The 15,101-nt window shown below is 41.9% G+C and overlaps 1 protein-coding gene and 1 long non-coding RNA gene across 3 annotated transcripts; one reads left to right on the top strand and one right to left on the bottom strand.

Moving 5' to 3' along the window:
* Window positions 1-454: 454 nt before the first annotated feature.
* LOC148189601 (uncharacterized) lies at window positions 455-2,330 on the bottom strand. Its single transcript, XR_015776550.1, has 3 exons — window positions 2,140-2,330; window positions 1,936-2,031; window positions 455-552 (listed from the first exon to the last, which is right to left on the bottom strand). It is a non-coding gene; the product is annotated as an uncharacterized LOC148189601 (long non-coding RNA).
* A 2,763-nt stretch (window positions 2,331-5,093) lies between these two features.
* On the top strand, window positions 5,094-13,850 carry myoc (myocilin). 2 transcript variants are annotated; one of them, XM_042483709.2, is made up of 5 exons: window positions 5,094-5,831; window positions 9,901-9,966; window positions 10,049-10,141; window positions 12,415-12,626; window positions 12,716-13,850. In XM_042483709.2, the coding sequence occupies exons 1-5, from the start codon at window positions 5,345-5,347 to the stop codon at window positions 13,295-13,297; spliced, it is 1,440 nt and encodes a 479-aa protein (XP_042339643.1). In that variant the 5' UTR covers window positions 5,094-5,344; the 3' UTR covers window positions 13,298-13,850. The 2 variants fall into 2 exon arrangements, with proteins under 2 accessions (XP_042339643.1, XP_042339644.1); XM_042483710.2 differs by lacking the exon at window positions 9,901-9,966.
* The last annotated feature ends 1,251 nt before the right edge of the window (window positions 13,851-15,101 follow it).

Below are 15,101 nucleotides of genomic sequence, written 5' to 3'. Positions count from 1 at the left end.
GCTGAGAGATTTGATTTAGCCTCCAGGAGGTACTTTGTCCAAAGTGGCTCCCCCAGAAATTTCTCATAGTGGTGACCAGATGGGGCCACTTAAAATCTTGGGGTGGCACACCAAAACAAAAAGCCATAATTGAATTTCAGGAATTCTATTACGCTGCTGTAGTATTTAGGCTAGTTGTAAACTATGTCAATATAGTAGGTCAAAGGTGAAGTTTGCAAGATTTAGGGGTATTGCAACCAGCTTAAACATCTCCTAGTTAGAATTCTTTCAGTGTTCATTGTTCAGGGAATTTTTTACCAGGAGCCGACTTATGTGCAGGAGTCTCTTTCTCTACAAAACAGCGGCACAGTAATTTAAACCCGTGAAAACACAGAATAAAGCATTTTTATGTCACGGTATCTCTGATGCAGTTTGGCATATCAGAAACATGCGGCTCAATCATTTATGTGTGCTCACCTTTTTTTTATGATAACGTAGGATCCAGACGTTCACAGGGATTTCACCAGGAGCTGAATTATCAGCAGGAGGTTCTTCTCCAAAACAAATGGCCAACTGAAAGCGGTAAAAACAGTGAAAACAGCAGTTTGAATAATGAATCAGTGGCTTTCCAATGATGCTGGTCACAGAGGGGCTGCAAATTATGGTGACCTTCACAATAATATGAATGGCCCAATGTGGAGGCAGTTGTTTGTTGATTCTGGGCTACTGTAGAAACATGGCAGTGCATCATATAAATGCTCATTCTAAGGTTACAAAAACACAACAGTTCTTAGTTTTAGGTGATTATAGATTAAAGACAACATACTTAGTACATTATATTAAATTTCTGCCAATATATACCCCTAAATCCTACATACAGAAATTTTAAGTATATTTGTCCTTTAATAGACAAATATCCAGCGTTAATTTACAGAAGCACATTGATTGTAAGGAACAAAAAATGGCGAACAAGCCCTCTCAAGTTTAGGGAAGACTTGTGGGTAAGCTTACTTGTAAATCTAGAGAAACACGATGTTGGATTTTTTGCAGATCTCCAATATGCCGATATATAACAATTCATTTGTCCGATAACTGATACTGATAGATATATCCCCCTTTTTTCCCCAACTTATTTTATTGATTATCAAGTCTTTTCTATAGTGGAATTAACATCATATACTCTTATCATGATGGCCCAACAGCAGATGGACACATAAAATTCAATGTTTTTCAAAGTATGAAATATTCATTCGTTGTGCAAAATAAGAAAAAAATACTTGATGTTTTGTACCCGTGGGTTGATGTTTTGTACCCATATTCTTTTTCAAACTACAAAAAAAAATAAATCAACATACTGGCCAATTATCATATTTCATTTTAAAGCCAATTTTTGACGTAGCAATATTATCGTGCATAACTATATAGAGCCCATTTTCATTGAGGTATCTTGAGGTGAGAGTTCAAGGGACCATTTTAAAAATGGCCCTGCCAGTTGTTACCTCGCCAAAATGTAGCCTAACTTTTGAGTGTTTATTTAGCCCCCTCCCAAACATGGTTGGTACCAATGAGTGACTTTGGTTGTCTAGTTTCACAAGATACCAATAGCTTTGTGCTAGTTTTTAAAACAAATGTGCCACAGCCTTTTAAATACAGCAATTTTGGCCTACAATTATTTTCAAAAGGGGAGCCAGCAACTTTTATCAGGGTGGCTATGCCCCCCCTCCCACCTCCCTCCTTGGGGGTACCACTGTTGGTCCAGCTGTATGTAATGGGAAAAATATTATTCAGGGTATATCTGTGCATGAGAGGACATTTATATGCTCTCTGCCTGCGGAGACACACCCATACTGGCAGCAGAGGATGTTTTGGTGCTCCGTCAGGGGTTCATACTGGATGACTTCAGATTCCCGGCATAGCAGCACTTATGTGAGTCATATAACAGTGAATTTAACTTACCATGGAGAAGAGTGGACACTGTGCCAACCAGCATTAGTCAGTCGCACACACACCCTGTCCAGCAGAGAGATCATGGAGAGGTGGATGCTTTAGCAGCTAGAGGAAGAAGAATTAATTTCCATTTGATACACTTGGGATTCTAGTGAATAAAACATTGTTCATATGTTTAAAGCACTCCTCAACTTCTATTTTTAAAAAGTTTACCTCTTTCTTACTCCTCCCGCTTTCCTGGTAGATTCTTCTCCACTTGATTTCTCCTTTTTTTGTCTCCATTTCTGTTTACATGTGGTTTTACTCTCGTCTCTTCCTCCTTTGATGATTTATTCACTCTTTGGTTTCACGTGTCTCAAATTCCACCCTCTCGTCAGTTTCTCATTGTTGAGATATTTCCTGTAACAGGATGGATGTGTTTTCAGAGTCAAATACATAACTGTAACTTATTCGTCCACTCATGCATCTGTCCAACCAATCAATACAACAGTCTCAGGTACCACCAGCTGTCTATAAACAGGCACCGACAAAAGCAGATGAGGCTGGCACAAACCTGCAAGAGGAAAAGTGTGTTTCTTAGGAGTGTGCACCCTTATCCTCTGCACCGTTTGCCCCCTAGCCTCTCTAGGGTGAAGCATCTAGGTCAGGTGATGTTTTAGGGTTCAGGGTGGCCTGACAGGTCAGCAGAGATGGATGCACAAGAAACATGGATGGATTACTGAAAAGGCCAACCAGGCACAGACCCAGGGGCCACAAGTGTCAGGGGGCCTTCGCTTACAAAATGTCGATCAAATGAACACATACTGACCATGAAGAGATACAAAAAGACCACAAAGAGATGTAAAGGAACATCAAGGAGGCACAAAATGACTACAAAGATACATTGAACAGCTACAAGTAGACAAAAAGATACAAAATAAACTCAGAGACACAAACTTCTACAAAAGACAAAACCACCACTACACATAAAGAGACACAAAAAGACCAAAGTGAGATGCAAAAGAACTGCAGAGACACAAAATAACTAGAAAATGGGCAAAACATAGCCTTTGTGTGTCATGATAGCCATCATGACACACAAAAAGACACAGAAGACCACAGAGACATATAAAAGAACTACAATGGCACACAAAATAACAAAAAATGGGCAAAACTACCAGACATAAAATGACTACAAAGAGACATAAAACAACTGCAAGATGAGAATAAAACACCAATAAAGACACAACATTGCCTTAAATAGACCAAAATGACTACAAAAACAACACATAAAGGCCACAGAGAGATGATGAGAAACTGCAAAAAGACACAAAATAACTACAAAAATGTGCAAAACTTCCACAGAGACATAAACTGACCACCTAGAGACACAAAATAACAAGGACAAGCAAAAGCAACACAAAATGACTAAAAGAGCCACAAAATTACCTAAATGGGACCTAAATAACTACAAAAAGACATAAAACAACCACATTGAGACAAAAAAAGAAAAAAAGATGCATAAAGACCATAAAGAAATGCAAAACCACTCCAAAGTCTGCGTGTTTTGCTCCTATTTTGTAGAGATGGTGGGGCTTTTTGAAAGAAAGTGAAGGAAAGGAGCCAGGGCAGATTTTAGGAACCCAAACAAAGAGGCAGGATATTAAGGTAAGCTGAGACCTGTGAGGCGAGTATTGTGATTGGAAGGTGTGAGAGTCTGCACACCTGCCGCGTTGCGTGCACCTCTAAGTAAGTGTCTCACTTCCAAATCTTTTCATCCTGCCTCTCTGAAAATAAACAAGAGATCACCCTCCGTATCACATGACTGTAGAAGCGAGCCTCGCGGGCAGCGGTTCAGCATGGCTGTGATATTGTGTTAAAGCAAAGAGACGAAGAGGAGAGAGGGACTGCAACAAATGCACCCCGGCAGCAAGTGACAGGAAGTGAGCTCGGAGAGGAATGGTCCGCGGCAGCTCACTCATGTTGTATTAAATATACATTTTAAAAATGTGAGTGGAGTCTGCACCATGTGTACAGACTGTCCACAGCAAACTCATCTGTAGGGACCCAGTCTGTGTTGGGGGCAGCATCAAGTATCCAGTCATCGATTGACTAGTAACCTCGACCCCTGGTAATGACAACCCTTATTGGCTGCTTGCGTCATGTTCTGGCCTCCTACCAATACGAAAGAGGACACCGGCTCCTCAGGAGGTAACTGTATCCGACGAGGCCCAGTTCTCCAAGCCATGCTGCCATGCTGGGGCCAAACCTCAGCCGAATCCCTTTTGACACATGGCACTGCATCATGCATATCAGGGGATGTTTCTAGAGATAAGATAAGAATAAATGACACTAGAGATGCTGAAATACACAAATTTAAAAGACAGAGCTGCCATGTCTTCTTATATTATCTCATATTATTTTTATCGTCTTTTTTTGCATTTACTCTTATTTCTTCTAAAACTTTATTCATTTAGTACTTCAAGATCTGCCCCTTTTATCACTTTTATTCCTTTTATTTGCTTTATTCTTGTTGAAACTTTGTATATGCAGTTTGCTCTTGCCTTTTTGCCCTTTCTATGTCTGGCATATTTGTTGATGTTTTTTTATTACTCCCTGGGTTCCTGCCTTTGCATTGTCGGTCAAAGCACAACTGTTTTTAAAGGTGCTCTATAAATAAATTTCTTATTATTATTATTACTCTGATGATGGACCCTTTAATTTGAGTTTTTATAGTTTACATGTGTTTACATCTCCTTAATTTAATTGAAGATGTGTTTACATTTCTTACAGGGTTTCTGCAATTTTCCTCATTTTCCGTTTCGATTCTATTCTTCCTTTTATCTATACTGTCGATGTGTATATTGTTTGACTTGATTTATTTTTAATTGTGTATTCTGCAGCTACGCTCAGCAATTTTGCCCAAGACAAACTTCCTTTGAGACAATAAAGTTTATCTTATCTTAATCCAAAAAAATGCTTTTTCAGAAACAGCCACTCAAACTTGTGTGAAAAGGGGTTGTTTTTGTCCTCAAAACAACCAGCATCCCATCACATTTCTCTTTTCTTCTTTCCTCCCTCCCCTCTTTGCCTCTGACCCCCCTTTCTTCTCCCTCTCCCCTCCCTCCCTTTCACCTCTCCTCTCTTCCTTCCCCTCCAGATTGTATAAATATCTGTGAGCAGTTAGGGAGAGCTCAGTGTTGCAGACCTGTCCACTGAGAAGAGCCCGAGAACAAGAGAGGAGAGGACACAAGAAGAAGAGATACCTGACAGAAAAGTGGAGCAAACAAGACAGAAAGTCATCACCAGGAAATTGGGATACAGTAGATTGAAGGAGAATCCAGTTGAGAGCTGACCAATAAAAGAACACTGAGGAGAGAGTGATTTTCAGAGAGAATTTCAACTTCTTACCTGTCTGTGTGGAAGCACCGTCTCCAGCATGTTCCTCCTCCTCTCGCTGTGCATGTGTGGTCTCCTGCTGCGAGGTGACGCACAGGACCGGGCTGCTCTGTGGAGAGGAAACGACCGAAGTGGACGATGCCAGTACACCTTCACTGTGCCCAGCCCCGTCGAGGCCAGCTGCCCGCAGACCGGGGGCCCCGAGGTGGAGGGCCTGAAGGCTAGACTCAACCTGCTGGAGGTGCTGGTGTCCCGGCTGACTGGAGGGGAAACTGGGAGTCCCCAAGGAGCTGCAGCCAGAGCTCAGTCTGGGCTTCAGGAGGCGCTGACCAGAGTCACGGGTGAGAGGAACCTGCTGCAGGGGGAGAAGGAGCGTCTGGAGAAGGAGCTGGGGGGGCTTCAGCGCAGGATGGAAGAGATGAGGAGGGAGACAGAGAGGCTGAGGAACAGACCATGTCCTCCACAGACCCCCGTGGTGCCACCAAGCTCCCCTCTGCAGGACAGTGGCCTGACGAGACCTGCTGGGGGTAAGAGATACATTTTTCAATCATCACACTCTCTATGAGCTATTTAAAATATGTCTAAAGCTTAATGGCACTTATAAATAGAAACATATTTTTACAACTAAATATTAAATTGTTATGCATTCTCTGCTTAGATATAATTGCATGTTTTTATTTTATATTCCAATCTCCTTTATTCGTCCTACAATTAAGATGCACAACAAGATAGTAGGGTTGCAAATCATGAGCACTTTCCTTAATTGATTATATGTAAAATTAAAAATCAATAAACCAATTATTTAAAAAAAAAACATTAATTGATCATTGATTCATTGTTATCATCCCTATTTGATAGTTTTCTGCAGACAGGTTGTCACTCTGATGAAATGTATCTGGTGACTCTGACTGAAAGATAATGGGTTAATTGAAGCAGAGAGAGGATGATGCATTAATGCTATCTTTGTATGGATGTATAATTCACAACAAAAAAAGGACACATGAATGAAACAAAGGTTTGGGGTTGGGGTTCTCTGCCAGAAAATTTCAAGCATCAAACACTTTAATTTTCTTGCAATCTGATGAATGTTTTTATTCACCAATTTGTGCATCAATTTATAGCGTAATTGTATGTAAAGTTTTTAAGGGGGGACGTCCCCCTGCATCCCCCCTGAAATCTACACCTACGGCATGCACATTTTTGTGTTTTTGATGTTTTGGTTGCCCCATTAGTTGGCTCAGGTTTCTGCTCTCTGCTAACCCCACGCCTGCATTTATGGGTGATGGTGGCAGGCCAGAGAGGGTCAGCTCAGTATTTATGAGCAGATCCTGCTTTCTTTATGACTGGTGTTTCCCTCTGCATGACGAGCAGGGCGCTAATAGCCTGTTTGGGAAGGGGAGGGGTGGGCTGAAATGTGATGCACGCTCTGGAAGTGGTAGTTCCGTGCCGGGGTCTCATCTCGGGGCTTTTGATGACGCCTGGTGGGTCAGGGCTGGTGGGGACGAAGGGGTGGGGCGCAGAGGGCTTAGGGCCAAGAACATTATACTTCCAGGGGTTAGAGGGACTGCAAAGAGCCAGGGAGTTATCTTGGAGCCAGTAAGGTTAAGCTCCGGTATTCTGTATGTTTGCAGTGGCCAAACATCCGTCTAATTAGTCTCTGTGCTCGTCTTTTCACCCACCAGCTCCTGTTGGCCACCATCCCCCTTTCTTCCTCAGTTAAGCCATCTCTCTGTTTGCCCTCTTGGCGCGCAGAGTGTATTGCTCGTAAATCCTACGTTGCCAGCAGCAGTAAATCCTTCCTTGCCATCTCCCCGTCCACCAGACATCCTAACTCCCTGTGCATCAGGAGAGTCTATATACTCATATCCTGCATGCTCCAGGTTATCTGCTATGCTCCTCATGTTTGCACCTGCAGGCTGAAATACACACAGAGAGGGACCTCAGAGTAAGAGGCAGATGTGGAATAGATTACAGTGAGAGGACCACATGCAGTACGAGAGAGTGGGGATTAAAGCGTTTTTGCAAAGTTTGTAACTTTAACATATTTTATAGGTTTACAACTACAGCAGGGGTTATGTACTTCAATAACTTTTGCCTCTCAAAATATATGAGCTGATTCTAATGTTACTTTATGACTTTAAAAATGTGGCTTTGAAAGCCAGCAAGCTTTTATGCCTAAAGTGGCAACATTATTTTTAAAATGATGATCTGGCGCGCAGAGGTGGGACCAAGTCAGTGTTTTGCAATTTGTGAGTAAGTCTAAAATCTTTGCTTTTAAGTCCCAAGTCAATACAGATAAGCCCCATGTCCTAAACTTGAAAGCTTGGAGTCCTCAACAAGTCGGAACGCACTTTTCACCTAATGCAAAGCCATTTTCGCAACAAGGTAAAAATCCTGAATGCTTTTTCAAACTTTTTAAGCAAGTTTGTTAAAATCTTAATGAGCTAACATTAAGCCTTAGCCCGCTAGCTTGTTAATATTAGTCTTACGTTTTTTTGGGCATTCTCAATTGAGTCTTAAGGGTGTCCCACCAATTTGTGATGGTCCGTCAAGCTATCGGAGCTGGCCAATGCTATGATTACCCAGTCTGCGTTTGAAAGGTGGGACTTAGCAAATGGTCAGTAGTTTAAGTTGGAAGTTGTTACATCTTGGCAATTTTCGACCTGTATATGTTTTGTATTATTGTGTTGTTTGTTTATTTGGTTTTTTATTGACCAACGCATAGTTTCTGTATGCAAACAACTGGTGCTCAGTCACATAGCATTATTCTCTCCTGCAATTAAGTGGAGTTTCTGCAAAAAAAGTCAGCTCTCTGGGAATTTATAGTGTTAACTCAATTTGATTCAGGAAATTAATCAGAATTTAATCATAAATTAATTAATGTCTGGCACACTTTTTAAATGACTCAAGCTACTTTTTATGTTTGGGTTTGTGGGAAGTTATCAAGTCAAAGTGAGGTCACAAGTCATTGGTGTTGAAGTCCAAGTTAAAGTTTTTGATATTGTTAAGTCAAGTCTAAAGTCATCAAATTTGCGTCTGACTAAAGTCCAAGTCATGTGACTCTAGTCCATGCCTCTGCTAGCCTGTGATCAGAGAGAACTTATTAAAAAATACTAAACACAGTTTGTTTTCACATCATAGTCAGTGAAGAGCATGCATATGCAGTTTATCCGGTTTAGATGAGTAGTTGATTTCAACACATCTTTCAGCTTTTTTCTTTCCCTGAATGTGCAGCCAGCAGGAACTGCAGTCAAAATTAGGTTTAATGAGCTCCTCTGTTTCAATCAACGTGCATATCATTCAGTGCACAGAGGGACTAGATGGGCAGATTGTGACCAATTTTTAGAAAAATTAAAATGTTTCTTTCCTCTGTTAATCATAAACTTCACCGTGAATTATGAATACAGAGAAAAAAATAACTGCCAAGATGTAAAAAAGTGTTTCATGGCAACAATGTTATGGAAAAACCTGAGATGAACTTGATGTAGGACTCCACTGCCCCCAAATAAGATCCACCAGCTTTGCTGAACTGTATACGCAGGGGTTGATTAGGGCCGCTGAGCCTCCTCTGGGAGATTAAGCCCCGCCTGGTCTGCGAGGTTTATGGTATTCTGCTCGGTGACATCCCAAACAAAGAGGCAGGATGTGAGGGCACATATGGCACACACTCACACACACCGAGGGGAAAAGACAGTAAGAGAATGTGGCTGTTTACGTGTGATGATGATGAATGGCTGCCTCCTTTGGGAACAGCTTCACAGCAAACCCTCCTGTAACCCTCAAAATACCGCTGACCTTTTCCTTCGCAAACTTCTAAATACCTTAAGCAACTTTCCCATGTTGCTGGTGTTCGTCAGCTGCCGCATTACCAACTCCCCTCTCCTCTTCATCATCACTGAGAATCAACATCAGCTTCCAGATGCTGGCGCTTAATCTTCTCTGCATCATTAGAGCTCATTATGCGCCTGAAATCACCGGACAACTGCACGTGCAAGAACACAGCACGCACGTGTTCACATACCTACAAACACCCCTGGACACACAAACACACTCTTCATATACTGTATATTTTCACAAAAGATGCATTTGAAAGGCTCATTTTTCTTTCTTAAACATCACTGTGTTTGTATTTCCAAGCCTATAAGGAGTACACAGTTTACAGACATTGTTTGACACGGCTTATTTTTGGCGGTAATGGTTTCCTGAAGGAGTCAAAATAAGGACAGGGTCGGGGGTAAATGGGGAGAAACAAGAGGAGGAATAAATAAAGCAGAAGAGAAGAAGGCCGATACCTGACAGTTATACAGGGGAGGAAAGGCCAAGTGACTGGTTTGAATTTTTGAGGACATAAAGTTGACAGTGCTGGGGTCGGATCAGTGTTGAGTGTGTGTGTGTTATGGTCGCACAATCTACCGACTGCCTGACTCCGGAGCAGCTGGGAATCCATTCAGGGGTGTTTGTGTCATGCTGTCACATTCCCTGCTGTCAGTAGTGCCATAGCCACGTTTGGGTACACAAACACTTCCTTATCTATTGTATGTTGCATATTAAATGTGCAACTGAAATCACTTAAAGTGTGTGTATGTGTGTGTTTAGGTTCCAATCCCATATCTCACCTCATGACCAGGCCCAACAGGCAGGGAGACAGCAGCAGTTTGAGAGGTGGGACGCGTTTTCAGCAGAATCACCTCCACCTTGTAGTTTCCTATTCGATTAAATCCATGTCTCCATCTCTTCCTGTCAGACTCAGCGTGGCAGTACGGATCTCCAGGCTTCCAGGAGCTGAGGGCTGAGGTGACAGAGGTGCCCGCTCCTGATGCATCTGAGGACAACACAGGTCTCTTTACAGTTTGAAGTATTATAAATATCTAGTTGCAGACTTGTTAAAGCTTGTTAAAGCTGTTATAGTGAACATCAAGTCTGAATTAGTTTTTCTCAAAGATTTAGTTATATTTTTGTTTTGCACACTGCAGATAAGGGGTGTGCCATTTCATATCGTCCACGATAATACCAGTGTCCAAGTCCAAGTGACAAATGGAAATAATTGTTAAAATTGGTTCAGTGTGAACTAAAGGTCTGCAGCCAGCAACTGACTTCAATGTAACCACTCAGGGCATGTTTGCACCTTCAATTTACGTCCACTAAAAGTTCTGTTTTTGAAGGGCTCAGATTATAATTCTGCACATGTGACAACATTAATGAGAGGATAAACATTTGTATTAAAAAAAGTAAGATCCTTGTTGTTTAACCAGAAACAGCATCAAAATCGGCACTGTCAAACCCATCAGATTTGTCATCGTTAAAATACACTTCATTCAAAGTCGACAGTGACAACAGAAAACTCAGAAACAACATCTTAGTCCATCTTAGACAGTTCCAACAGTCACAAAAACCTTCAATTAGACCAGCGAGATATGAAAATATGCTGCCACATATTTATTTAAATGGATTCTGATGGTGTGGCCATAAAGATTTCGGAGGTGTTTTTAACAAAGACATTAATCTGTAGAGGGATTCTTACCGTGAATTGCCAAACGCTCTGAATAATAATCTGAGCCTGTCAGTGGCATAAACATGCACTTTCTATGGATGTAAATTGACAGTGGGAACATAGCAGCCTGTTTCGCTACAGGCAAAATTTATGTTGTTACTATTTGTCACTTAGACGAAAAAAAAACACAGGAAACTAGGGTCCAGGCTGAAATATACTGAACATTTTGGCAAGAAACGATAAATGTAAGGACAACTTTTGCTCGTTTACTAGAAAACTTCATATGGCACCTTCAAGATCAAATTTCTGTTTACGATTAGTGTCATGAAGGAGGCCCACAGGCCGCCTGTAACGGTCAGGAAAACAGAATCAACTGCATCGCACCCGGTCAGCGAAAATGTCAAGAACAAATTCTTTAACTTTACGAACCCACCAGTATAGTCCTTTAAAATCATCCCCTGACAGCTAATACTTCTCTCACTAACCCCTTCTCCTCCTCCTCCTCCCTTTCTGTCTATCTGACCTGGCAAACATGACACTCGGCCCCCCTGCTGACAGCCTCAAAGCAAATACTGCTATTAATACTGCAGCATTTGGGGCGAGAATACCACAGTCATGCCAATCCGCAGGTATGAGGGCCAGCCCGAGTTTCACAGTTGTCTCGTAAATATAAAGGGAAAAGCACCCCTAACAAGGATGTCACACACCATTAACCCGTCCCTCTTAACCACATAGCAGCACATGCTACTGAATGTCTCTCTGCAGGTTCAATTGTTTGGGAGATCATGAAAACACATGTGCAGACAACACGTGAAGTCATATTATCTCTGGTGAGGCCACGCCACGGGGAAGCTACATGCTCATGGGTGTATTTATAAGACATATATTCCTATCTATCCTTAATCCGGTGCTACGTCCCCGACCTGAGAGCAACGGTGTATTTTAGGAAGTGGTAAATATACAGCCTGCCTTATCGTTTTCCCAGTAAGACAAGCAGCGGAGAGTTCCTGCCCGGGATGAGTTGTAGCCCAGTTGCTGCTCTGATGGCGGCGATTCAGACAAAGTTGAGGCTAACAGAGATGTCAGGCAGCATCTCTAGACCTGCTGTCTGCCTCCATGATGAGAGATGATGACCTCATCTCACCCCTGACCAGCTCTCACATTACCTCCATCATCCCCCGATATGTAGATCCCCTTTGATGTGCATAACTGACCGTGTAACTTGTGTCCTGAGGTCACCTCAAAAAAAAACCTTCAAATACTCATTACTCACCCTACATTGAGTCGAATCTTTCTTGCATGCCTCCACGGTGAAGGAGGAATCAAAAAATCAAGAAAAAGTCTTGATGAATTGAAGTCACAGGAAAAACACTCCATTGACAAAGACAGTAATTTTACCTTGCTGAACACAAGAGTTGTTAGTCTGCTGCTGCCTTGATCTTTAGTTTTCTTTCTTTCTGAACTTACACAGTTTGTCTGCTCAAATTAGCAAAATATTCTCTGCTTTGCTCACAGTGCTTTGTCAAAAGGGGGCATGTCAATGAGGACATGCATGCGTGTACATGGTCACAGTTACTGCAAAATCTTGTTCTGATGTGTCCTCTTCTTCTTGCTCGCAGGTTGTGGGGAGCTGGTTTCAGTCGCTGAGCCGGTCACTCACAGAAAGGCGGACAACATTGCAGGTAAATATGGTGTTTGGATGCAGGACCCCGAGGCCGTCTCTCCGTATGGACCCAACATGGTCTGGCGCATTGACACCATAGGCTCTGACGTCAGACAGCTGTTTGGGTATGACGACATGGAACAACTCTCTAAAGGCTTCCCATCCAAGGTCGGTGTTGCATGGATGTTTGGTCATGGGACAAAGCCAAAAAACCTTTGGTCATTCCTGGTTACTGTCTGATGTTTTTTCCATCACAGGTCCTGGTGCTGCCAGAGCTGGTGGAGAGCACCGGCGCCACTCTGTACCGAGGCTCTCTGTATTACCAGAGGCGTCGCAGCCGCTCCATTATCCGCTTCGATCTTGCTTCTGAGACCACCGCAGCCCGCCGTGACCTCCCCCACGCCGGCTTCCACGGCCAGTACCCCTACTCCTGGGGCGGCTACACGGACATCGACCTGTCTGTGGATGAGAACGGGCTCTGGGCCGTCTACTCCACCAGTAAAGCCAAAGGCGCCATCGTGATCTCACAGCTGGACCCACACAGTCTGGAGGTGAAGAGGAGCTGGGAGACCAACATCAGGAAGAACTCTGTTGCCAACTCCTTCATCATCTGTGGCAAGCTGTACACCGTGGCCAGCTACACGGCGCCCGATACCATTATCAACTACGTGTACGACACCGAAACCAGCCAGGGGAAGCCCATCGCCATCCCCTTCAGGAACAAATATCGCTACAACAGCATGATCGATTATAATCTGGCTCAGAGGAAGCTGTTCGCCTGGGACAACTTCCACATGGTGTCCTATGACATCAGGCTGGGGCGCCAGCAGGCCAACTGAGGCCGCCATGAGTGACTGTTGAAAAGCACCAAGTGCTCACCTGTTCCTGCCCCAAAGACTCGAAGCATTAGAGCATAAAGTGTGTGGTAGTAGTAGTTACAAAGACAACAACGTGTAGAAAAACCTAACTACCAAACTCCAAAGTGAAGACGTTTCAGGAACAGTGTCCCCTGCAGGTGTGCTTTTTATTTTCTTCAGTGGGAGGGCTTCTGCTGTGGCACGGCCCACACGCATGTTTTTAGAGGAATTATTTTTGTACCGCCTTTAACTCAGATGTATAATTTTGTTGTTTTCTTGATAAGCTATATATATATATATTTGAGGACTGAAAGATGAATACATTTTACAAGCTAAGTGGGATAATCAATGCATACAATTTACAAACAAACTCCTGTGGTACTAAAAGCCTTGCAGTGTTTCACCAGTTAACATCTTATATCAAATAAACTGCTCTCTCACTCAGCATGTATTGAAAGTTGCATGTACTTGTACACTGTAGTCAACACAATGACAATGTTCAAAAATCATTAAATAAACTTATTACTAAATTAAAGCTGTTTATGTGGTTATTATGCTTATAGAGGGTTCCCATACATTTTACCCAATGAATTTACTTTTTAAAATAGTATAAAATTCATGGGCCACACTTCTCAGGCATTTTCGGTCAAGCAAACTTTAAGTGCTTGGACATGATGCCTGGTGAGTGATCCGAACAAATGTGCATATTTGATTTAATCTTTAATCTCAATGTGAAATTCTTAGATAACCCACTAAAAGAAAAGCTTTTTTACATTTTTCTTTTATGTGTCGTCATGTTTCGAGGCACAGTATCACTTGATACTAGTGACAGCACTTCATTTTAAATTAGTCATACAAATAAATATTTCACATAATGTTCGACATATTTTAGGATTTCTAGCCAAAATAATTCATACTCAAAACATTCTGTTACTTCCATTCCCAGGCCTGAAAAACAGTTTTTATAATTTCAGAACTTTTCCAGGAATCTCATGACTATGGGAACCCTGTATATACTCCAGACAAGTATTTGGACTACTTAATAGAAGGGGTTTTGAGCTGCTTTTACATTTATTTATGGTTAAAATATCATATTCAACAATGTATTATGTATAAATGTTTAAATTTCTGTCATTATGAACATAATACTCACAATGTTAGCTTGGTAAGAGTCTCTACAGTTCAGTCATTCAGTTAATTTTACTGAAACCAGGAGCACCAAAGAGGAGGTTTCTACCACTTTTGGCCACGTTATTGGGTTTGTTTAGGGGAATTTTTTTGTCCATGTGAGGGTCTAAAGGCAGAGGGATGCTGTATGCTGTAAAGCCCTTAGAAGCAAATTGTGACATCCAGTGAACTATAGTTATAATTATCATAATTCTATATCTATATTCTTATAATTTTAAGCATTTTTAGGTCATTTCTTGCTTCTTCTTTTTTTTTTTTGGCTAATTCTCAGGTAATTTTCTTGTACTTTTCACAGATCTCTTGCTAACCTCTAAGTCATTTCTTCTTTTGGTGCTCATTGCCTTCTTCCTATGTTTTGTAATAAAATAAAGTAAATTTGCCCAGGTCTGAAAATAAACAATTTTATTGGATTTCCATCTCTGCTGCCCAACAGCTTTATGTGAAAGGAATTAAAAGCGCGTCCCAAAGAGACGCCTGTCCCAAATATAAGTCAGTTGAATTCAGTGATTTAAGCAAATAACAGCGCGGGGTATTAATTGAAGTTTTATAGTATGTGTGGGTTTACATGTTACCAAAGACCAGCTAGTTTGAATATTGT

Source organism: Plectropomus leopardus, chromosome 5 (genome assembly GCF_026936395.1).
Source record: "Plectropomus leopardus strain MGB_pleo_1.0 chromosome 5, ASM2693639v1, whole genome shotgun sequence".
Classification (NCBI taxonomy): Eukaryota; Metazoa; Chordata; class Actinopteri; order Perciformes; family Serranidae; genus Plectropomus; species Plectropomus leopardus.
Note: the sequence above shows the minus strand (reverse complement) of the source record. Positions and strands in the feature narration are given on the sequence as shown.

Coding starts and splice junctions, on each gene's coding strand:
- myoc (XM_042483709.2), top strand. CDS start 5,345: ATGTTCCTCCTCCTCTCGCTGTGCATGTGTGGTCTCCTGCTGCGAGGT. Junction 9,967..10,048: donor AGACAGCAGCAGTTTGAGAG/GTGGGACGCGTT, acceptor TCTTCCTGTCAG/ACTCAGCGTGGCAGTACGGA. Junction 12,627..12,715: donor CTAAAGGCTTCCCATCCAAG/GTCGGTGTTGCA, acceptor TTTCCATCACAG/GTCCTGGTGCTGCCAGAGCT.